Raw genomic sequence first — 24653 nt, forward strand, 5'->3', positions numbered from 1 at the left:
TACCCCCCCATCAGCTCTGCACATCTGTTATTTTCACTTGTACCGTGGTCACCAACTTTGTTAGAAGTGGTGGGATGGTTGACATATCTTTCCCTTCACCCGTTTCTCTCCTCTCCCTTCTTTTTTTTTCTCCTCTGTATATCTCTACTTGCTATTTTGCTTTTGCACTTTTGTTATTTTCACTCTTCTCAAGGTGTCTCATTCTAGAGAGTTGTTGAAGGCACTGGGTAGGGTAAGAGCTATGAATTATGCACAGGTTTTAATCCCCAGAGGTAACTGATATATGTATATATTTTTTTAAAATTTTGTCAACTAATTTTCAGGCCATACTTTTGAAATTCATCCCTGTAGCAAGTAGAATTCTACTACAAGGATGGTTTTTAGTAGAGTAATTCCCATTCGTTATTATGCTGTGACTGTTTCCATTTTCAGGATGTACTTCTGAAACTCATCCCATTTGTAGACATTCTCCTGGAAAATGTGAGCATACTAGATAACACTTCACACCCGGACATGAGCCCACCCCTCTGCTTCTACTGCCGATATGTCTTCTTTCTCAGTTACAGTACTTTATCATTTTGCTGTTACCTTTTTTCATTTTTCAGGCTGTTTTCCTAAAGTTCATCCCAGTAGCAGACAGAGTCCTAAAAAGATGAACCTTGTAGACAGCAAGCCGACCTACACACGAGCTCATCTTGCAGTCTGCTATTTAATATCCCCCTATTCACCTACAGTACTTTATCATTGTACCGTTTCTTTTTCCATTTTCAGGTTTTACTTCAGAAACTTATCCCAGTAGCAGAGAGAATCCTAAAAAATGCAAGCTTACTAGACAGCGATTCTCACCTGGATGTAAGCACATCACTCTGCCTCTTCTACATCCTCCTGCACTTCAGTCCTGGTACCTCAGATGTCTTGGATAAGGAGGAGGGATGGTCATTCTTCCTGAAGGCAGTGGAGTGCAGCAAACAAATGATGATGGTGAACAATGCGGTGTTATCACCACAGAGTGTTTTGATGGACCAGGTGAGTGTTTATTTTTGTGTGTGTGATTGTATTTTTATCTGTTTTATGTTCTTTTAGGTAGAGCAGATGATGGCGGTGAATGACAAGGTGTTCTTACCACAGAATGTTTTGGTGGACCAAGTGAGTGTTTGTTTTTTATTCCTGTGGGTTTAGTTGGCTCCCAGTGTTTTTATATTCATTTCAGTTTAGGAGGCTTTGTAGCACCTTTTTCTTGCCTTTCCCTGGTTCCCAGTTTTCCATTGGTGAATGAGAGTGTGTTTGTTTTACATTCTTGTGGATTTATGAGGCTTTCAGTGTTGATGATATTGATAATTTACTAAAATCTCTCTCTCTTTTAGGTAATCAACCATAAATTCTTCCGAAGCATCAAGAACGAGAAACTCCAGTCCCACCTGTGGAGTGTTCTCATCACCCGAGTGGTGGAGTCGGGGAACCCTAAGGAAGCAGAGCAGCTTCGGAAGGGGCTGCAGAAGGTGTCTCTGGATGCTGCCCTCCTAGTGAAGCAGATCGAGGAACTTAAGCTCTCTAAAACGGCCACAACCATACGAGCAGCTCAGGCAAAGCGGAGGAAGATGTGAGTAGAGCTAAGTATATGATAATTGTAATGTCCAGCCCTATAGTACCTTTTTTTGGTGCTGTAAAACCTGTAAAGCCATTCTTTTTCCTTTGTTCAAGTAGATCAAGAAACTGAAATTCCCTGAAAAAGGCCACAACCATATGAGCTGTTCAGGCAAAATGGAGGGAAGGAACCACAGGCTTTAGAAGCCTACCAGGTTGTCCTTTCCAGGGGTGGGCAGGGGGGGATTGAGATCCTTTAATTTTGAGGTGCATGGACACATTGCATTTAAAAGACTGGGGGTCATAGGCTGAGTAAAATTCAGACTGAGGGAGACAGTTCCAGTGCTGTAGTAGGTATTTTATGTTTCACAGTTTTCAGCCATTTCTTTGCTTAGTCCCCAAAGCCAGAGGTTGCCTCACAGAATCTCACTTTATGTTTTCCTTGGTCTACCTCTAGGTAGTCTTTTCTCTGCATTTGTACATGTGGCCCACCTCAGACATTCATGTCCCTCCCTCTACTCAGTATGACCTGGCTGTCTCATGCCAAAGCTTTCTTGTGGCACTCTATTTTCCAATCTAGCACTCATTCGCACCTTACTTATTCATTTCAACATTTTTATTTTTATGCATTCCAATCTACATGTATCCTCTTCTTGTACAGGATCTTGGTGATGATGATGATACTGATAATTGTGGTAGTAATGATTATGTTGATGAAAATACTAGTGAATGTTAATGATGCTCTCATAATCAGAAGGCAACAGAGACCAGGAACATGAAACAAAAAACTAGACCTGATCCTGAAGATAATGTTTGGATGGTAGCGGTAATGTTGATGATAGTAGATATCGGTGAAGCTAATGCAAATAATGGGAAAGAAACAAAGATCAGGAATACTGAACTACTCATCTGGTGCACTCTGGACCTGATGCTTGAGATGATAATAGTGGTTGTGATGATAATGTTGATGTGATACTTTGGGAAGAGAAGTATAACAGTTACTGTATGATAGTGATGGTAAAGGGGAGGAGGTGAAGGATAATAATGATGATGATGAGGGTGAGAGTGATGATTTTATTAAAATGAATACAATTTACAGGAAGGAAGCAGAGACCAAGAACAATGAACTGCTCAACTGGCGCAAACTAGACCTGATGCTTGAGACAATTGGGGTGATGGCATCTCTGGACCGTCCCTGGCTGCTGATTGGTCCACTGTGCCAGTGTTTGCAGCAGTCCCTACATGTGGACGCAGATTTCACAGACCTCACACAGCAGCAGCTTCTCTCTGTCCTACTGCACCTCCTACAGATTTCATCTGATAATCTGGGACAAAGTGAGAATGATGGAGAATCTGTTTTGCTTTTTAAATTGTAATTTTGAGTGGGGATTCTGTTCACTGTTTTGAGTAGTACAGTAAGACAATTTTATTTAGTTGTACTCTTTGATCTCATACAGCAGCAGCTTCTGTCTGTCCAGATCCTGCGGAAGTTATATGAAGAGCTGGAACGAAGTTGAGATTCAGTTTTAATGTAATTTTGAGTGGAAATTCTGTTTTGTATCTTGTTATGATTTTTGTAATACATTAAGTCCTCATACAGTTGCATTCACAAACCTCATGCAAACAGCAGTTACTCTCTGTCCTGCACCTCCTGTAGAAGTTATCAAAGGAGTTGTGAGAAATCAGAATGGCAGAGACTATTGTGTTTGAAGTTGCAGTTTTTGTGACACTGAACACCTTGTCGGTGATGATACAGAGTTCCATTCCTCAACACCACACATTACTTTATGTTAGAGGTGAAAGCAAACCAGTGCCAAAAGCAAGGGTAGGATGCAATGGTTCTTTTCCCGTTTTTTAATATCTTCAGTACAATATGTTCAAGCATTTGATGTGGACCCTGCTTAACAGTCCCTCACCGTCCCTGTCTCCCATTGACAGACCTGAAGAGTCACGTGAAGCTGAACACTGAGGTGGTGGTGCAGTGTATCCGAGCCTCCAGCAGCCCTGACACCCACCGCCGTGCCATGCTTATACTCTCATACATGGCCACCATTGATCCAGTTAGTGTCACTCCAGCCTCATATACAGTTTAGCTCATATTGACACATCCCTGGCTCGGCAGTGTTTCAGTTAATCATTGTATAGTGGTGGCTTGGGACTCTCACCATCCACTCACTTGATGTAGTGCTGCTCTCAGGTGACTACCATTTCCTCTCTTCCTTCTTTCCTTCCATCCTCTTCTGTCATTCTTTCCTTCTTTCTTCCTACTTCCTTCTGTCTACAGGTGATGCTACGCTGAGTGACAAGCTAAATGGTTTCCTGTACACCAGGAAGCCATTTACTATGCTGAGTGGTAACCATACTACCAGACAGTGGCTCTTGGTGGTTTACTGAGTAATTTTGGCACTCCAGCCGGATTGAATCTGCTTAGGTTCATACCCAAGGGGTGGTTGGGGTTTATTGCCCACATAATGCCATCAGCGATGAGTGAGGCTGATCACTGTCATCTTAAATGTCAGGACCAACTTGCCTAGCCTCAGGCTCCTATGCTCCTCTTGGGGCAACACAGGATTAGATGATGATGATGATTTTTATTTTTTATTTTTTTAACACTCATAGTTTATGATACCTTTTTTTTTTTTTTTTTTTTTTTTTTTTTTTCCAGCAGTTACTTCAGAGTGACAGAAATTTTACGCCTTTTTAACTCTGAAATGATACTCGTGTAAAATAGGATGAAAGCCAGAATGAGAAACAGAAGTGGTCGAATTTTAGGGTTGTGTTTCTGACTGTGGAGTATGCCATTTTGGTGTTACATTATGACTCATTCATTTTGATTAGGTGGAAATTTTTGTATTTTGTAGCGTATTTCCCATAGCTCAGTGGCAGAAACAGATATTACCACAGTTAATGCAGATAATACTACAGATAATACAGTACTACAGTTTAACATCCATTCCATAGCACTTCTTCATGGCTGCTGTCATATTCTGGTGTTAATGTTAGGTTACAACTCAGTGTTCAGGATGGAATGATTGCTCTTTTATGCCTGGTTAAACGTACTGTAACTTAATTTCTGTGTATTGTTCACAGGAATCAGTTGTGCAGAAGGTAATGCCAATCTTCACATTCATGGGTACATCTCTGATGAGAAGAGATGACTCATACTCCTTCCAGGTCATCCACCAGACCATACAGAACATCATACCACCACTGCTTGAGGTACGTTCACTCTCTGTTATGTACTGTCTCTTTCAGATTATTGTGCAGGTTATCTGAATAGGGAGGCTGCCAGAGATCTAGTAGCACGGAGAGCCCCCATAAGGTGACAAGGCTGACGTGTTGCAAGTGTGTTGGAGCTTTTATAAATTATATCATTATCTTCATTGTAATCTTAGAATTGTTTCTAAAATATCACAACTTTTTCTCATACATGTGGTATGTAGGAGGAGTAAAATATCAGTTTAATAAATGGGAATGAAGCTGTTCGACAGTTATTATGTAATTTTAGCCTGTGGGTGACTGTACACTCTTTCTTCTGTGTTTCTTTTCTTCATTCTTTTCTCTTCATCTGCCTGTGGATGACTCTACACTGAGTGTACACCAGGAAACCATTTACTATGGTGGGTGGTAACCATATAACCACTTATGGCTCCTGGTGGTTTAGTGGGTAATTATTGCGCTCCAATCGGATTGAGCCGGTGAAGGTTTATATCCAAGGGATGGTTGGGGTTGATTGCTCATGTAATGCCACTCAGGGCTGAGTGAGGCTGGTCACTGTCATCTTAAATGTCGGGACCAACTGCCTAGCCCCGGGCTCCTATGCTCCTCATGGGGCAATGTAGGATTGGATGATGGATGGATGGATAATAATAATAATAATAATAATAATAATCCATTCATCCATCATCCAATCCTACATTGCCCCGTGAGGAGCATAGGTGCCCGGGGCTAGGCAATTTAGTCCTGACATTTAAGATGAGAGTGACCAGCCTCACTCATCCCTGAGTGACATTACGTGAGCAATAAATCCCAACCTTCCCTTGGATATAAACCTTCACTGACTCAATCCGATTGGAGCGCTGTAATTACCCTTTAAACCACCAGGCGTCAAAATTTGGTTATATGGTTACCACCCAGCATAGTAAATGGTTTCCCTGTGTACAGGAAACCATTTGGCTTGTCACTTAGTGCAGAGTCACCCATAGGCAGAAGGAAAAGGAAAGAATGAAGGAAAGAGAGACAGAAGAGGGAATGTAAAGTCACCCATAGGCAGCAGGATGAGGAAAGAATGAAGGAAAGAAAGACGGAAGAGGATGGAAGGAAAGAAAGATGGAGGAGAGGAAAGGACAGACACCCGAGAGCAGCAATACATCGAGTGAGTGGATGGTGAGCGCCCCCACCAACAATAATAATGCAGTACTGTAAAACCTCGATATAACGGACATCAGTTGACTGGTATTCGCTTTTATTGGACTCGAGGAGCTACCGGACTAAATTCCTGTAGAGGCTGTATCGGAAAAAGTCTGACAAAGCCAGAAGCAGTCCAGACTGCCTGACCACTTCAGGTATGTTCACCACAATAAGGTAAATAAAAGACATGTTTATCAGTGTAGAGTGCAGTATTATTATATATATTATACCATTTGATTAACGTAGTGAAGTTACAACACAGTACAGTACTGCAGTGGTAGACAAAACAGTTTAAAACCTGTTCATGTGATCCAGACTAATGTCTGATTTATTGCAAAAAAGTCCAGGTCAGCAGGGGGAAGTCCGGATGTCGCTTTTATTGGAATTTCACATTTTTCGGAATGGCTTGGGCCCCAATTAGTCTGTTATAGTGAGGTCTTAGTGTAATAATAATAATAATAATAATAATAATAGTACTGTTTTTCTCCCAGGATGACAGTGAACCTCATCAGCATAAACTTGGACGTATGTGTCAAGTGTTTGTGGATGCTTTGCCTGACATCCCCCAACACAGACGTCTGCCGCTGTTCACCAAGCTTGCCCAGACAGTCAACTCATCCAAACACCTCTGGATTATTCTCACATTGTTAGGTAGATAATGTGCCTCTCTGTGGTGCTGGAGAGGGATACCTTCTTGTGGTGACACCAATATAGCTGGACAGCTCGACTGCCTGGTTATACAGACGTCCCTTAACTCCCTCCCTATCCCCCACAAGGAGAGCAGTGGACTGCAGGGGCAGGGGAACTTCATCCTGCAGTCCATTGGGTTTATATTTTGAAAGAACCTGGGGTTACAAGTACTGTACTAGTGCTATTCTGCTGCTTCATGCATACTAGAAATTCATCTGACTAGCTCAGTCCCATGCCAGGTCCTTAGCTTTGTTTGCTTCCCTTCAGCTGTGTCATATGCTTCTCTGTACTTAATTCATCCAGCTAGCTTGATCTTATATTGGTTACCTAACCTCAAAAACTTCCCCTGTTAGGTTCAGTAGGATATGTCCTTCCATCCAATTTTGTCAGTTCCCAAGCCTTGTCAGTCTCCCCTTTTTAATTTGGTAATTAATACCATAACTGTCTGGCAGTTGAATGTAAAGTGCATCTATAGGAAAATACTAAGACAAAAACATGTGCAGATAGTTAGGACTATTGAATAAGAAGTATTTGAGTGTAGGGCCCATTTTATTTGCCATACTATTGATAGTTCTTCTACTTTTGTGCCTTTTCTATCTTGTTTTCTGGATACTATCTCATCTGATCCTTATATTGTAAAAGTGGTGAAGGTAATGTTGATGATGGTGATAAATAGACTATTCTAATTGGACCAGTTATATGTCATACTACTCAGGGGAGCTCTCCCAAACTGAGTAAAAAAAAAAAAAAAAAAATGGAGTGAAGAAGTTGACATCTCATAGTCAGAACAACTTTCTTCTCCAATTCCAGCCAGTGCCAGATAATTTTCCTCTGCTGAGAGAATCGTAGGAGCCTTTGGGTTTTAGTAGCCTAGTTATTATCCATTTTTGGTAGTGTAGTTATTATCCATTTTAGTAATCTGATTCTGTCAATATCAGGCGATTTTATTCTGCTGAGAGAGAGAATCAGAGCTATTGAATATTATGGCTGTAACCATTATCCCTCTTAGCATTGTTCTGTACTCTTAACTTATGCCAGATCATTTTATTCATCTGAAATTGAGTCATAGAAGCCTATGTGTGTTAATGATGATCTTTACATCGTTTCAGCGAATGGGTATGTGATGCGAGGGAATGTGAAGCTGGAGGACGATGATAAGCGAGGGGAGGAGAGACGAGGAGTGCCGGCGGACATACAGTTTGCCCTGACGCTGGCCTCACAGTTCTCCGTCGTGCAACAGACCAGCGCTTGTGTCGAGATGATGACATACATCAGTGCTTTACCCAAGGAGAAGGGTAGGCTTTTTTGTTTATCTGCTTTTCAGTCTGTTGGTCTGTCTGTCTCTATCAGTCTGTCTATTTATCTGTCTGTCTGACAAATTATTTATCCATTTGTTTCTGTTTGTCATTTTTTTTGTTCGTTTTGTTTTTATAGGCTCCAACATGCTTGCATGTCTGACTTACTATACTGTTAATTTGTCTGTTTGTGTATCTGTCTGTCTGCCAATCTTTCTTTCTTTCTGTCTCCACAAATCTATCTTCCTAGTGTTCAATCCTTTATTGCCCTATCAGTATTGCAGGGGCCGAGGGCTTGGCTTCTTAGTCCCAACATATAAAATAAGAATGACCATTTACCCATCCCTGAGTGGTATTATGTGACCAGCAAACCATAACTGCCTCTCAGGTGTAATGCCTTGTGGACCCTGTTGGAAGATGTTAACCCACTAGACCACCAGCCATCCATTTCTTGGCTCTGTGGGTACTGTCCAACATAGTAAGTGATTGTTTGGGTTAAATTCTGTTCTAAATTTTACTGGCCGTGAATGCCACCAGGAGATATAAAAACATTTGTATCATTAAACCAATTTTAAATAAGTAAAGGATGCTTGTGGTGGTGGTAGTAAGGGTAGTAGTAGTAGTAGTAGTAATATTTGTTGTAGTAAGAGTAGTAGCAGTAATTTTTCCATTACTTATGTATTGTTCATATTCACAGAGGATTTCAACAGCCAGTCTGGGCCACCTGCTAAGAAGTCCCGTGGTGAGATAAAGAAGAATGATATAATCTCCTTGGAACTGCACACCCCCCGCCAGATGTGCCACTTCAAGCACACCTTGGCTGCCCTCATGGCACACCTCCTGGCATCTGAGAGTTATGTTAGCCAGGTGAGGTAGTGCAGCACCATTACCTTGTTTAGCACCCTGTTTAGGAGCCTGCATGTGGTGGTGTTGTACATCTTGGGTGGAGTGGCTGTTGCATCCACCCAAGAGCCAAACCCTGTCATAGTTCCCAGCACCCACTGTGGGAAGGACCTGGGGCCAACCCTGGTGAGGTGTTGTGTACCACGAAATGGCTCTTTGTTTATATCAGTATGTCTGTTTGTCCATGTATCTGTATATCCATCTACCTCTCTGTCTGCTTATTTGTCTGTATCAATATTTATTTCTCCACCTGTCTATAGCCCTCTCTCAACAGGTATATGAAGGCACTACACATGTTAAGAAATTGCATGTCCTGTACAGCGAGCTAATGGAGAAAACAATACGCTACTTGAAGACCGTCTCCCGAACCTGTCTTAATGTGCAGGGAAAACCAACAGGTGAGCAAGTTCGAGACAAGCTGGTCTTTACAGCGACAGGTCTGTGGGTGGCATAACTGTAAGACAAATACATAATCGTTGTCATCGTATTTGTCATTATCATCATTGTAGGCATCATCATCATCGTCATCATCAGCCAGACCTCTTTTACCACCTAGGGATACAGTGAGGTCAGGTGCAGAGATCAAGAAAATGCCTGACAGATGGAACACAAACATAAATCTGACCCATTAAATGGGCCACACTTTCATTCACTCACTAGGCAAGCCTCAGGAATCCTAACTCCACCTCAGAAATAAAAATAATGATAACTAAGTAAAAAAATTAAGTAACTAAATAATCCATCCATCCATCATCCAATCCTACGTTGCCCCGTTAGGAGCGTAGAAGCCCGGGGCAAGGCAATTCGGTCCTGACATGTAAGATGAGAGTGACCAGCCTCACTCATCCCTGAGTGGCATTACATGAGCAATAAACCCCAACCACCCCTTGGATATAAACCTTCACCGGCTCAATCCGATTGGAGCGCTGTAATTACCCACTAAACCACCAGGCGCCATAATTTGGTTATATGGTTACCATCTAACGTAGTAAATGGTTTCCTGGTTTACAGGAAACCAATAGGCTTGTCACATAGCGTAGAGTCACCCTTAGGCAGAAGGAAGAGGAAAGAACGAAGGAAAGAAAGACAGAAGAGGGAGTGTAAAGTCCCCCGTAGGCAGAAGGATGAGGAAAGAATGAAGTAAAGAAAGACAGAAGAGGAAGGAAGGAATGGAGAGAGGATAGGAAAGGGCAGACACCCTAGAGCAGCACTACATTGAGTGAGTGGATGGTGAGTGCCCCCACCTACCACAAAGTAACTAAATAATTACAGTAAAATTCCTCCAATCCGACCACCAGTAATCCGAATATCCCAATACAGTACTGTGAATTTTTCAAGCAAAATTTTTCAAAATTTTCTGGGATTTTTTAAAATTTTCCAGGCATTTTCTAAGGATTTATCTGGCTTGGACTTGCTGTTGGACTTGGATGTACCTGCCAGCAACTATTCATCTGCAGTTCTATGCATTTCCGGTGAATAAAACAATAACCCATATAATTTTCAGTGTTTATTTAATGATCATGCACATATATCTAAAGTTTTCAAAGGTCCCTCCCAATAGACCAAAAAAAACACTAGATCAAAAGACCCTTGGTCTCTTGCAATTCAGATTGCAGGACTTTTACTGTAATTTGTAATCCATCCATCCATCCATCCATCATCCAATCCTATGGTGCCCCCAGAGAAGCGTAGGAGACTGTGGCTAGGCAAGTTGGTTCTGACATCTAAGAAAAAATGGAGATGATTGATGATGATGACGAGGGTGGCACAAAAAAGTTGCAGACTTGAATTATGTGTGTTGAATGGATGTGTTATGTATTTGTCTACTCCATATCTAGCCCACTTCATTTATTAGGGGGAAGTAAGCCTATGGTGATGATGATGATGGTGGTAATTGGTGATATGACAGTGATGATGATGGTGGTGATAATAGTGGATGACAGTGGTGGTGATGGTAATGATGATGACAGTAGTGATGGTGGTTTTGATGATGATAGTGACAGTGATGTTGATGACTATAATGATGATGATAATGGCAACAATGATGAAAATGAAAACAGTGGTTATGGTGATGCTAACCCTTCACCCCTTTCTACAGAACGTGTGGTGTTATCACTGCAACGCAAAGTCCTGGATGTTTTGGATGGTGTGGTAGCGATTCTGCCCCCTGATAGGCTGTTGTCTGTCGTGGCGCTGTCTAACTCCTGCCTCATGAAATCCAATGTGCCGCTGGTGAGACGTCGTGCCTTGGAGATGCTGTGTGCTAAACTTCAGCCCGGCAGCAAATACTTCAGGTATGTACCATTGGGTGACCTTGGTGCTAAAGCATTATATGTGTAAGCATGGATAAAATTGGTGGAAGGGAAGACACGAGAGAGAGAGAGAGAGAGAGAGTAATACCCACTTTTGACCTCTAAACAGCTTTCTAATAAATCACTACTGTAGCAGCATTGCATGATTAAAAGATGTGACTTCATTAGCAGCTTAAAAATGAAACAGGAACTGATGCAGTATTAAACTATGACTAACTGTAGGTGTAAAAAATAAAGCAAAGACAAGAGAAGAAGAAGAAGAAAAACATCATCATCTTGCCTGTTTTTCCCACTTGCCAGTGGGGTGATGATAATAATAATAATTACAGTAATAACAACAACAGTAAAAACAACAGTAATAATAGCAACAAAAACAACAATAATAATATTAATAATCTGAAGTTTTGGATGGATTTGACTGAGTCGGATCAGAAAATGTTGAAAGGCATGAAATATGATTCCAACTGAATGTGGCCCTTATAACTTTAATCCCAAGAAATGTTTGGGATTTATTAGTCATACTGTACAGTGGCACTCAGGGACAAGCAACTGGTCATTACTGCCTTAAATGTCCTGACCAAGCCAAGCACTGAACCCCTGCACTCCTGGTGGTGCAATAAGGGAATGTATGATGGATAAATGCATGAATGAATAATATGTGAATTGATGTGTTTATGCATACCCATTAACCATTACTATACAGTACAGTAGTTTCTTCACTTTAGCTTGGCTGAAATGTTCTGTAATATGTGAATGGATGTCTTTTATACCTATCCATTCTTGTTATTACACTGTAGTTCTTTCACCTTAACTTGGGCTGGATTTTTGTCCATTGCAGCATATTTCTTGTAGGTCAGTGGTATAGGAAGATAATATGGCCCTGCACCCTTGCCATGGCCTTTTATTTATATATTTATTTTTTGACTAGCATTGTAAAGTACTGTAGTCTTAATCTCTTGTTATAGCTCAACATTGAAGGTGGAGAGATGGCAGTTTTACACCTGTTAGTTGGTTTTCATCTGACAAATATCCCTAATCCCTCTCAGCTCATTTGATCCCTAGATGTTGTAAAATTGGAGGGTGGATTTGACCAGGAGCCAAGGAGACTCACCTGCCTCATAACCAAGGCTTGTTGAATTTCATGCAGCAGTAACTTAGTATTGAAGTTGTGGGAGCAGCCAAGGTCCTTCTGATGAAAACAAAGCATCGCAATACGTGTTTTACTCTAATGACCTAAACTGTCTGTTCTCCGTCTTGGATGTGGAGCTGTGACAATAGAGTAATGCTAGAATATGATGCTAGACATGAAGAATGGCTGTGGAAAGAAGGTAAAACTATAACATTCTGCTACCAATCTCCATAATCTGCAAAAGGATGAGAATCTGGGCCAAATTAATGTGAAAAGGGTATAGTTAAAGTGAACCTACTGTAGTATATGTAGTCTTCCAAATAACTCCATTCCCCTTTCTATCCCCAGTGACCCAGCAACCCTGATGCCATTGCTGCAGCCTCTGTGCAAGATGTCAGTTGACCGCACTGAAACAGTGGAAAGCAGACAGACTGCATTGCTGACAATACAGATGATCATTCATATACAGGACAATACTGCTGAGCTTGATAAGATACAGGAGTCTCTAGCAACTGCTGTGAATATTATACAGAATGAAGGTTAGTATAATCACCCTGTTATCCACTCATATGGTGTAGTGCTCTGTACAAGGAACTCAAAGTAATAAGCCAAATGGTTTCTTACCCAGTGTGGTGAAACAAATGATGATTGTGACTATGTGAGTAAGAGTGACAGCAAAGATGATATCTATGGTAATTATGATGTTAATGATGATGGTGATGCTGATGCCCAACTTCTACCCACAGTGCATGAAAAGAAGCTGCTAATGCAAGCGCTACTAGTGGTTGCTGAATGTGTGGGCCAACTTCGGGCAAACGCACTGGACAAGGTACATCACATCATGCCACTTCTCACAGACTTCCTGAGAACCGAGTCCCAAGTTACCAGGCGCGAGGATCAGTACCTCTTCTTGGCCTCTGTTACTTTGGCACATAAGGTGAGTGGCTACCAGAGGAACCCAGTCTACAGGACTGAGCAAAAGATAGGACATTGCAAGCCTGACTTATCCTGTAGAAGTACAAGTACAGTACAGGAAAATCCCTTTAACCCACCATGTGCCGGATAACTACAGACCCTCGTGGAGCTGTAGTGCCAGTCAATTTTTGACACCCCCCCTCCCTGCCCCCCACCTTTTTTTTTTTTTTTTTTTTTTTTTTTTTTTTTTTTAAGGAATGATGAGAAAACATGGAAAACAACTATAAAAGTACTCTCAGACACATTAAAGGTCGATTTTGAGGTTGATTCATTCTCAGCTGTCGACTGAAATGTTCAGCCTGCCCTTGACACCCAGTGAGTTGAGATAGGAGACTGGTGTTTCCTTCTTGGGTAGCTATCCCAAATGACCCAGAGACACCCTTGGAAGGTACATAGATGATGTGGGAACTGTCCCCAACATAACGATATGCGGGGGCACATTACGACACGTGAGTGAGTGTCATGTATCAGGTAAATGTTCGTAATTTTGGAGTTAGTATTTTCATCTATCCGTTCATCATCCAGTCCTGTGTTGCCCCATGAGGAGTGTCGGAGCCTGGGGTTAGGCAAGTTGGTCTTGACATTTAAGGTAAGAGTGACCAGCCTCACTTATCCCTGAGTGGCATTACGTGAGCAGTAAACTCCAACCATCCCTTGGATATAAACCTACACTGACTCAGTCTGACTGGAGCGCCGTAATTACCCACTAAACCACCAGACACCGTAATTTGGTTATATGGTTACCACCCAGCATAGTAAATGGTTTCCTGGTGTCCAGGAAGCCATTTGGATAGTATCGTATTTTATACATGTAAAAAGATGTTTGCATAGTCTTTATCAGCATCATCATCAGTTGATGAATCACTTTCACCATCAGTGGGGTCCATCAGGAGATCAGCAGTCTTACATTGGGAAACACCTCGGTGTGACATGATGCTAACTCACTCATTGTCAAAGAAAGGTTGAGGAGACAGCTACCTGCGTGGCCTGGGGGTACCAGCCCTACAGAGGTGCTGGCTATGCCAACCAAAAATCTCCCACCAAATTAGAATGTTCAAATTTTGGCGATTTTTTTTCAATTGCAGGCTGTAATATTACGACTGTGGCAATTTGTGCACACATATGGCAGGCCGTAATATTACGACTGTGGCAATTTGTGCACACACATGGCTGGTCATAATATTACGACTGTGGCACACGGTGGGTTAAGGTGGAATTCTGTTAAGGCAGACAAGTAGAATGAAACAGACATTTCCAAAGTGAATTAACAAAGCAAGTCTCTTCAGTGTGTGGAGGAGTTTTGTTATTTGGGGTAATGGTGTGTGCCGGAGGTGGGGCTGGAACTAGTCCGGTGGCTAGAGTAAAGAGTAACTGGAATAAGTTCAGAGAGCAGTTGCCTCTCCTGACATTTATAGGGCTTCCCCTCTGTTCTAGGGGGTCCTTGTGTAGAGGTGTTAAGAGTGTAATGTTATGGTAGTGAGGCTTGGACAGTAAAGGAAGAGAATGTCTGTAGGCTCAGACAAACATGTTTATGATTAGATATCTGTGTAGTGTCTGTGTAGTGTGTCCTTGAATGACAGATGTGGGGAGAGGGGATTAGGATTGAGAATAAAGAGTTGAGAGGAAAGATGGAACTTGATCATATTAATGTTGTGGTGAGAAAGGGTACATTGAGATGGCTTGGGCATGTGGAGAGGATGGAGGTTGACAACTGGATGTGGAGGGTGAGAGGTGTGAACAGTGAGGGTCAAGTTGCCAGAGGCCGTCCAAAAAAGATCTGTGATGCAGTCATGGAGTGTGACCTCAGAGGTAAAGGACTGAATAGAGAGGCTGGTGGAGTTCAAGCAACATAGAGAGCTACTCTTAGGTCACTAAGGCTGATGCATGCAAGCAGGTTAGAGCCTTTGTAAATGAGAAAAAACGATGTAAAGGAAAGCACCAAGCATAGACCCAAAGCCGTGCCAGTGTTTGGATGAACAGCATGTTCAGATGGACACTCCCTCCATGTTAGTCTACCTTAAAGGGATATTATTATAGATAAGAACATGTGTATAGGAGCATGTATATGTGTGTACATGCATTCCCCCCTCCCCCAAAGTGTCATACTAATCCAGCTTTGTATTTCCACCATGTAGCTGGTAAAGACAATACCTCGGCTGTTGCCCTCGGACGCGCTGAGCAGTCTGGTGTGTGTGCTGTGCAATCTGTGCGGCAGTAAGGTGGAGCTGGGTCAGGCTGCTGGTCATATAGCATCCATACGGGAAATGATTATCACAAAAGTCGAGCTTCATGTTCTTCTCCCTACACTGACACAGGTAAGAGAAATAGTACAGTAAATTGTAGTTTTATGTTGCCTCTTTAAATTCCTCTTTTTCCCAATTAAGTCCATGGTTTATTATGAAATGATTGTCCACTAAAGTCCCATTGATGCCTGTAAAGTTGATTTGCTACCTTCCCTAATTTGCACTACAGTGCTCGTCAGAAGTATGGGGCGCCCTGCGTCCCTCCTGAGAAACAAACCTTTCAACATTGAAAAAACATATAAATAATGCATTTTATTTACCTTTAGTGCTTCGTAGGGTAGCCTTTACGTTTCTTCACGGACCTGAGACATCTTGGAAATGAAAGGACGAGGCTCCTGAGGTGCTGGAGGGGTATTTTGTCCCAGGAGTCACGAATGGCGGCTTCCAGCTTAGGCAGAGAGCTCACGTCCTTCCCTTGGAGACTCTTCTTTACGACGTACCAAAGGTTTTCAATCGGGTTGAGGTCTGGGCTATTTCCTGGCCAGTCTGTCATGAATGATACCTCGCAGTCACGAAGTCAATTGGTGACCGATTTGGCCTTGTGAGCAGGTGCACTGTCCTGCTGAAACACTCGTGCACCTGTTAGCTCGAAGGAGTCTGGTAAATGATCACACAGAAGCTCCAGGTAAACATCCTGATTCACTCTGAGGTTCTTGGGAAGTACAACAAGCTTCCCCAAACCCTTCCCTGAGAAACAACCCCATACCATGAGTGAATCAGGATGTTTAACTGTGCTTTCTACATACCGTGGGTCAAGTGGGTCACTACCTTTGCATGCTCCTCTGTTACAGGTAACACTAAATGTTGCCTCATCAGACCACAACACTGACAACCATTGCTCCTCACCTCAATTTAGATATTTATTAGCAAAGGCAAGCCTACGAATTCTCTGGCTGCTAGAGAGAAGAGGCTTTTTCACAGGCCTGTGACTTGTGTAACCAAGCTCATGCACCCTACGAGACACTGTTCTCACTGACACCTCACCAAACACTTCCAGGTTGCTCTCCTTAATTTTCCTTGCACTCACACAAGGATTAAACTCCACTGCACATTTTAAAACATTAACAGACCTTGGGGAAGTTTTCCTAGGCCTACCAGACCTCGGTTTCTTTGTGGGAACTTCGCCACCATTTTCCTCCCAAAACCGCGCACACCAACGACGCATTGTCGATCGTGCCACACCAACCAATTCACTAATTTCCTTTGTGTGGTGGCCTGCCTCCTTTAGAGCAATGATCTGGGATATGATTTCACTCGATAGTTCACGGGTAGGTGCCATAACAAAGTTTTGAAGGCCAAAACACTGCGGGACACTCGGTAAAAAATGGCGCAATTTGAGAGGGACACTCGGCGGAGTTCCTCTCTCTCAGGCAGCCCGTGGGCGACTGAGGCGGGAACCAACCAGCGCGTCAGAAGGCCTCAGGCTACCGTGACGTCATGCTCGGAGCTCAAACTTATGGCTCAATTCTTACCCCCAAAAATGGGTGATTCTTTTTGGGCCATAAGTATTGCGCGCCCGGCGGACAACACTGAATACTTCTGACGAGCACTGTACTTTAATATGTGGAAAAACTGATATTTTGGAACATATCCCTGACATATGACGAGGACTCTCTGTTCAGTTGGTCCTCATTTGTGATTGCTTCAATTGTTTCACATAAAGTTATTTTAATTTGCTGACGAGTCAACATTTATCTCATCCAGAGTTGTTGTTGATTCATTATATAGCTATTTTGAAGTCAGAAATGCAGTTCTGTATATCAGGTACTATATCAGTTCTCTATAAATTTTGTAAATCAAGTGTGTCAGTTCTGAAAACCGTCTCAGTCATTTCTTTACATCAATCCCTGGGCAGGCATATAAGCAGCTAGCACTTGGTAACATTCTGTCAGTGGGCAGTCTGATGGAGATGATGCAGAAGGTGCTAACTGATATTCCCATCAAGGCTCTCAGCACTTACCAGAAAGACATCTTCACCATCTTCACAGAGGCGCTCGATCTCAGGAGTGTTAAGGTATGCCTCTCTCTCTCTCTCTCTCTTTCTCTGTCATCATCATCATCATCATTCATCATCATCATCCATCTTCTTATACTTTTTGCCACATAAAGATGGGTAAGGTAGGATCCAGAATAAAAAAGAGAGAGAGTACAAAAGTGGGGTAGCAATCCACTGCATGCCCAAGGAAGTGGGCCACTCAGTCGGTTGTAAAGGATTTAAGCCCCTATAGTCCTGAGTTCATCTTATAAGTTTAAGCATCTGCATTTTTATACTGCATTTACTCTAACTTTGCCCAAAAATGCCATCTCTTCATCTTGAATGTTGAATTGTATAAATGAATTAACACTAAAAGGTGATGCTAGTCACAAAGAAGTGTTTTGGAAAGAACATAGAACTATAGTATTTGGCATAGGCGAGCTCCATAAGGATTAAAATCTCTGCCAGGTTAAGATGAAAAGAATATATTATTTTTCTTCACAGGCACCTCTCCAGATAGACATTCCGTTAACCGTCAAGCCTAGAAAAGAATGCCAGACCCTTGTTATATGATTCTTCAGCCATACTTCATCTTGCAGCTCTGTCCCTCATCAGTTCCCAACCCTCATGAGCTTCCATACCATACTTTCTCACACACTTAGGTGCTGGTGAGGGATGCCTTCTTGTGGTGGCACAGCTATGACTGGGAGGCTCAACTGCCAGGTTATAAAAACATCCCACTGCTGCTTCCCTGTCCTAAAAAGGAGGAGGATTGACTATGGGAGGAGGGCATCCTAAGCCTGCTGTCCACTGGGTTTACATTTCAGATAAACATGGAGCTGTAATTATTGCTACCGTACTCATTCATTCATTGTACCATATCCACCCACTTTTATTTTGTCCCACTACCATATACCTCATTACAAATTCAGACTTATTTTCCTATTTTTTTGCCCTGAGTTTGGATCTTTGCTGCATCCGAGAAACTATATATACTGCTTTAACTTTAACGTGGCGCAATATTACCATCTTTCCATATTAAGTGCTCGTGTGGAATAATAGATTAGGCCTACTGTAATAGTACCAGTAGTATATGATGCTAGTCATGAAGAAGTGCTTTGGAAAGGTTGTGCAGTCATAGTATTGTCTTTGTATCAATGAGGTATGTGAAATAGGCTTCAATAGGAGAAATATCTGGGCCAAATTAGAACAAAAACAGTATAGTCATAGCCTGGGGATGCTTCCATTGATCTTTCACTCACCCAGATATACCACTCTCATCACCCTATGTATAATTTCCTTACACAGGGCCTGACTGAGAACACAGCCACAGTAGAATCAAGCGTGTTTGAGGCCCTGGACAAAATGCTGATACGACTAAACCAGCACAACAACCTGGCCATCTTCCTTTCACTGCAGACCTGGGCCAATGAGAAGCCAGCAAGACACATCACATTCTTTAGGTTTGTATTTGGGGCATTATTCTCATACATAGAAGAAATGGGGACACATTGTAAATTTGATAATTGTGTAAGGTTCTGAAGAAGGATGCATTCATGTGACGAAAAGGATAAAATATGCAAAATAACCAACAAACAGCTGCCAGGGAGACTCCTAAACCTAGTGTATATATATGTGTGTGTGTGTGTGGGTGGGCAGGGGCTGGCATGAAAACACCCAATAAACATTCCCCCTACAACGGTGCAGCCAGAGGTTGGGGTTAGTGGTTGGGGTCACCACTGAAATACATTATGTCATTCTAGTGCCAACCTCAGATTTTTGTGGGAATACGCCCAGAATTCCCTCACAAAATTCTCCATGGCCATCCCCATAAGTAAGCCTAGCGACCCCATTTTTTAAATCATTGCTATGCTCCTGTAAACCAGACTGGTAGTTTTATTAATTGTAACCCCAGGTTCCTGTGAATTGCGAGTTCAGTGGTCTGCTGAATGAAGCTGCACTTCTGCAGTGCACCATCCTCTTGAGGGATAGGGAGGGGATTGAGGGACATTTGTATACCCCTATAACACCTTCAGTTCAAGAAGTTGCTCATAAACTGAATAAAAAAATTTTACTGTAACAAGAATTAATTATAAAAGATATCATAATGAATGGAATTATTATTATTATTATTATTATTATTAATTTGTATTTTTTAAAATGATATCCGGTGTATGGCGAGACCTGTCATAGTGAAGTTATAAATAGTCTTCATATGAACACTCTAATCAAGAACATTGTTTACTTCCACAGGTTAGCAGATCACTTAGCAAGGATCTTCAAGGTGCTGTTCATTAAAGCCCAGCTGGCAGAGAACTTCTTTAGTGGTGCTGCGTCACTCCTCGACCGCAACAACACGCTACACCACAACAACACAGTTAGTTCCAATCCATGTGGAATGATGGTCACTATAGTTTTACCTTAACTTATCCTAAAATTGTCATCTCTCCATCTTCAGTAGATTAACACTAGGATATCATGCTAGTCAAGAAGAAGTACTTTGTAAAGGATGTAGAGCTGTACTGTTGTCATTTTTACCACTAAGGTACATGAAATAAGCTGCAAAAAGACAAAACTCTGGGCTATGTTAGAGAAAAATGAGTATACAGATATTTCCTTTACACTTTAGTCAGCGGACTTTTATATATATATATACATACACTCAATCCTCATAAATCACAACAATTTGGGTCTGAACCACTGCCGCGATTTACAAATTCCGTGGTTTATAAATAATAACTCTTATGTGAAAAATGAATTTGGGTCAGGACTTTGGCCAGCCACCCCCCACAGCACCCTACCTACACCTATCTAGGCACCATCAAACACAAGCATACAAATTTAGGAATATTCAGTGCATGTATTTATTAGAAATAAGCAATGTTAAGGGATCTCACCTTAATCCTATGATGATATTGCTTAAGTAATTGGAGTGGGGTGGTGTTGGGAAGAACTTAGAACCTCTCAGCATGAGATGGGGGTGCTTTCTCATGCTGTTCTCCCTTCTCCAAACATTGACTGTACGACAATGGCGGCTGCTTCTTGATGCCACACTGCTTAGAGCGCTTCATTGGGGTTTCGGGAGGGGCCATGGAAAGCAGGAGGTGGGGGAGAAGGTGCACGAAAAAAGGCAGGTAGCTCTCGTACTCCACGGCGATGGTCTGTAGTGTGCGGACTGGCAGGAAGAACAACAACAATGTGGCGGCATTAGTATGCACACATGCCACCAGGGACGGGTGGTGATTGGTTGTTGGGTTGCGATTTTCAAATTGAATGCGCAGTTTACGATTCTCCACAGGAAAGGCCCACTTAGGTGCCTAGGTCCGCGATTTTCGTGACTTAACAGTGATTTAAGGGTGCTGGCAGTCTGACACCCATTTAGCCATGATTTACGAATCCGTGATTTATAAACACGTGATTTACGAGGATTGAGTATATATATGTATATTTCTTTACTTCATCCTTTCCTCATCCTTCTGCCTACGGGTGACTTTACACTCCCACTTTTGTGTTTCTTTATTTCGTTCTTTCTGCTTTCTTCTGCCTATGGGTGACTCTACACTGAATGACAAGCCTAATGGTTTCCTGTACACCAGGAAACCATTTAGTATGCTGGGTGGTGACCATATAACCAAATTATGGTGCCTGGTAGTTTAGTGGGCAATTACTGCACTCCAGTTGGATTGAGCCAGTGAAGGTTTATATCCAAGGGGTGGTTGGGGTTTATTGCTCACGTAATACCACTCAGGGATGAGTGAGGCTGGTCACTCTCATCTTAAATGTCATGACCAAATTGCCTAGCACCGGGCTGCTACACTCCTCATGGGGCAGTGTAGGATTGGATGATGGATGGATATATATATATACCTCGAGTTAATTTTATTTATCTTAAGAATGTTTCAAACTAGATAGGTTACATGTAGCCTTCCTTAACCTCTTCTTACTAGAGGTTTGTCTCGAGTTAATTGTCTGGTAAAAGGAAGGATTGAACAGAAAAACACATCATCAGACTGAAGGGGTTTAAAATGTACCCATACCCAGTAGGATCTTCCAAAACAAATTAAAGGTCATCAGATCAGTTAGTTCCATTTACACTGTCTGAATCTTGTGTTATGTGCAGATGTGAATCCCCAAGAGGCACCTGGAAGTTAGGTTTGTTTATAATGTAGTGACACCAGGGACATAGGCTGGTTAACACTCCAAAGGTACAAGGTATTACCAGTGTTTACATATATTGTTTAGTTACTGTGAGGTGGAGTCTTGATGCTGTGGCTTGAATGGTGTGTCAGGGAGTGTGTGTAGCCAATTTCACTGGGTATACTATTGATAGTTATCCCACTTTCATATGTTTTCCTTGGTTTTGTATCTCACCTTATGCCATCCTTTTGTGGGAGAAAGAGTTATGATGATGATGATGTTAATGGTGGTGGTAGTGATTATGATGATGATGATGATGATGATGATGCAACTGGTATAATTATAAAAGTCTTAGGATTACTCTAACTGATTATGGCTTAAATTTTCAGATCTTTGGATCAGATGAGAGAGCAATGCAGAACACATGTCTGTTGCTGTCAGCCATCATAGACAGTTTGAGCAAAGTGTTCCTGTATGATTCAGTCAGCTTCACCAATCAAGAGAGATTTAGGGAAATCGTTATGCCACTCACAGATCAGGTAAGGGCTTGTGTGTATGTGTATGTCCTCCTCTTAAAAATTTGAAATACCACTGGTGCACTTTTCAGTATCCCCCCCCCCCCCAACCACTGGGCAAAATTTCCCATTTTATACTTTTTCTATCCATGTTTTCTGAATCCTACTTCACCTCACCCTTAGATGGGGGAAAACAGTTCAGGATGAGGTTGGTGAAGCTTATAATTTAAAATGTTCCATAATTGTTGGAGAATACGAGTAAAGTAGTTGATTAAGTACAAGGCTGAAGTTTCCTTGACTGTTTGTACTGTTCAGTAATTCTGTCTTAAGTATTGTAATTACATCTTATTTGCTGTAATTCCTATTTCTTATTCTTCTAGCTTGAGAACACCATAGGAGGAGAGTCCGAGTACGATGAGAGAATAAAATCACATCTGGTTCCATGCCTGAAGAATCTTGCCGTTGCTGTTGGTGACGACTCTCTCTGGAAAAACCTAAACAGACAGATTCTCATTAGGGTTCGCAATGATGATCAGCCACAGGTCGGTGTTCTTGTGCCTGTGTTTTGTATGCATTGCCTTTTTGTGTTGGAGAGGGATTCCTTCATGTGGTAGCACTGATATAGCTGAGCGGCTTCACTGTCCAGTTATACAATACAAATATCCCTCAGCCCCTTCCCTATTCCCAGAATGGAGGATGGTGAAGTGCAGATCACCCTAAGTCTGCAACCCATCAGGTTCACATTTCAGATGAAGCAGGGGCTACAACAACTACTACAGTATTACACATTGTTTTAGGTGCTGGAGAGGGATGCCTTCACGCAGCTGAACCAGTATAATGGGCCTCATGGTGAACTGCAGGAGACTGGGAGCTTAGCCTACAGTCCACCAGGTTCATGTTCATTTGAACCTGGGGCAATAGTAATACAAGTTAATTATTTCCTCTAAATAGTGCACCATATGTTTCATTTCTAAGTGTACAACCCTGAATTTGGGGACACCTGGAAAAATATAGGATGAGATTCTGGCTAGGAGCCTCAGGGTCTGGAGATTTGATTAGAATGGTAAAGCAGACCTGAGGAGGCAGGTGTATGGTGAGCAAGACTGACCCATACAGGCATGAAAGACGTCTCACAGTATGTATATATTTGAAGAAAATACCATGTAAGCTATGACTATACTAAGGTTGGGATTCAGATAATTAGCAAGGTAATATACACATAAAATGATGGTAGTTGAAGGCTATTAGATAACATCTCACCGTGTGTATTTTTCAGATTGTGCTGGCAGCTTTAACCACATTCCAGACCCTGATAGAAGCACTGGGGTCAGACTATCTAGAACCCCTACTATCAGACTCCATGCCATACATCACAGAGGCACTAGAGAGTTCTAGTTCCAGTGTGGAAGAGAAGACCAGGAGTGTATTTACCATAATGGAGGGAATATTGGGACAGAGTCTGAAGGAGTATCTGGAGTATTAGGACAGTATAAAAATACCAGATGTTCTTGTGGTCTAAGGCAGCACTCATGGTGAAAGTCATGTACCATTCATGCCTTGGTTTGAATCACTAAGAGGTGGCTGAAGTTATTTTATTTATATATATATTTATTTATTTATTTTTTTAATATAATGCTACCAGGGATGTATATAAGTCACTTACCCTTGCATATTGTGGACAGTAATAGCCTGCAGCATAGTGAAGAGGTATTATTGAGATTTTGGGACATAAAGAAAACTGTCTGTATTCATATGTAAAATGGTGACAGCCTGTCTCCTCATAAGGCATAGAGGTGCAAAGTTGTTTCCGGTGAGAGGGATGGAAGAGGAATAGGAATGTTTGAGGGAGTCGGAGGTATGTGAAATTAAAATAACCTTGAGACTTTTCTGTCATGGGAGTCCTATGCTGGAAGCTTCACAGAAGAGAATGCAGCTTTGGAAATGATGATGACGACAACCACACTCCAACATATAACCTCTACTGACTTGTGGTATCACACCCAACCTGAATAATCATTAGATGTCAGCCCCCACCCCCCACCCCCCAAAAAAAAAGACAATCCTGGTTTGAAAAAGTTAAAGAGTAAGTGACTGACCTATTCATGGAACTGTATGACTGAAAAGCCCACAGTTCCATCTTGGTGATTGAAACCTACATGCACAGCACCTGTCCTTACCCCTGACTTGTGCCCAAGACCACAAGACCACCTGTGTTTAAAAAGCATAATCATAGTGTACTCAGGACAGCAACTTCACCTCCTCTCCCTCCACCACCAGATTATTTTATTCAGCAAGAGAATGACCCAGTGGACCGAAGGTTGGAAGTGGTTATGCTTATAACCATTGCGTTAGAAGGGGTCTCCCTTAAGCTGAATAAAATTATCTGGAGGTAATAATATACAATACTGTATAATAATGTACAATT

General features: G+C 42.0%; 1 protein-coding gene across 1 annotated transcript in view; it reads left to right on the forward strand.

The window, feature by feature from the left end:
- l(2)k09022 (HEAT repeat containing 1 homolog l(2)k09022) overlaps positions 1–24285 on the forward strand; it is a 39457-nt gene extending 15172 nt beyond the window's left edge. The window contains exons 17-35 of the mRNA XM_080279152.1: positions 772–1026; positions 1365–1600; positions 2684–2919; positions 3523–3644; positions 4675–4818; positions 6507–6645; positions 7794–7979; positions 8677–8846; positions 9157–9319; positions 10981–11176; positions 12672–12862; positions 13070–13260; positions 15434–15613; positions 17457–17615; positions 18885–19039; positions 19830–19953; positions 22103–22252; positions 22609–22770; positions 23505–24285. Of these exons, the coding sequence (XP_080135278.1) occupies positions 772–1026; positions 1365–1600; positions 2684–2919; positions 3523–3644; positions 4675–4818; positions 6507–6645; positions 7794–7979; positions 8677–8846; positions 9157–9319; positions 10981–11176; positions 12672–12862; positions 13070–13260; positions 15434–15613; positions 17457–17615; positions 18885–19039; positions 19830–19953; positions 22103–22252; positions 22609–22770; positions 23505–23711 (3366 nt within the window). The 3' untranslated portion in view covers positions 23712–24285. The remainder of the gene's footprint in view (positions 1–771; positions 1027–1364; positions 1601–2683; positions 2920–3522; positions 3645–4674; positions 4819–6506; positions 6646–7793; positions 7980–8676; positions 8847–9156; positions 9320–10980; positions 11177–12671; positions 12863–13069; positions 13261–15433; positions 15614–17456; positions 17616–18884; positions 19040–19829; positions 19954–22102; positions 22253–22608; positions 22771–23504) is intronic.
- The last annotated feature ends 368 nt before the right edge of the window (positions 24286–24653 follow it).

Source organism: Coenobita brevimanus, chromosome 77 (assembly GCF_032717465.1).
Source record: "Coenobita brevimanus isolate Jiangsu-jjx chromosome 77, ASM3271746v2, whole genome shotgun sequence".
Classification (NCBI taxonomy): domain Eukaryota; kingdom Metazoa; phylum Arthropoda; class Malacostraca; order Decapoda; family Coenobitidae; genus Coenobita; species Coenobita brevimanus.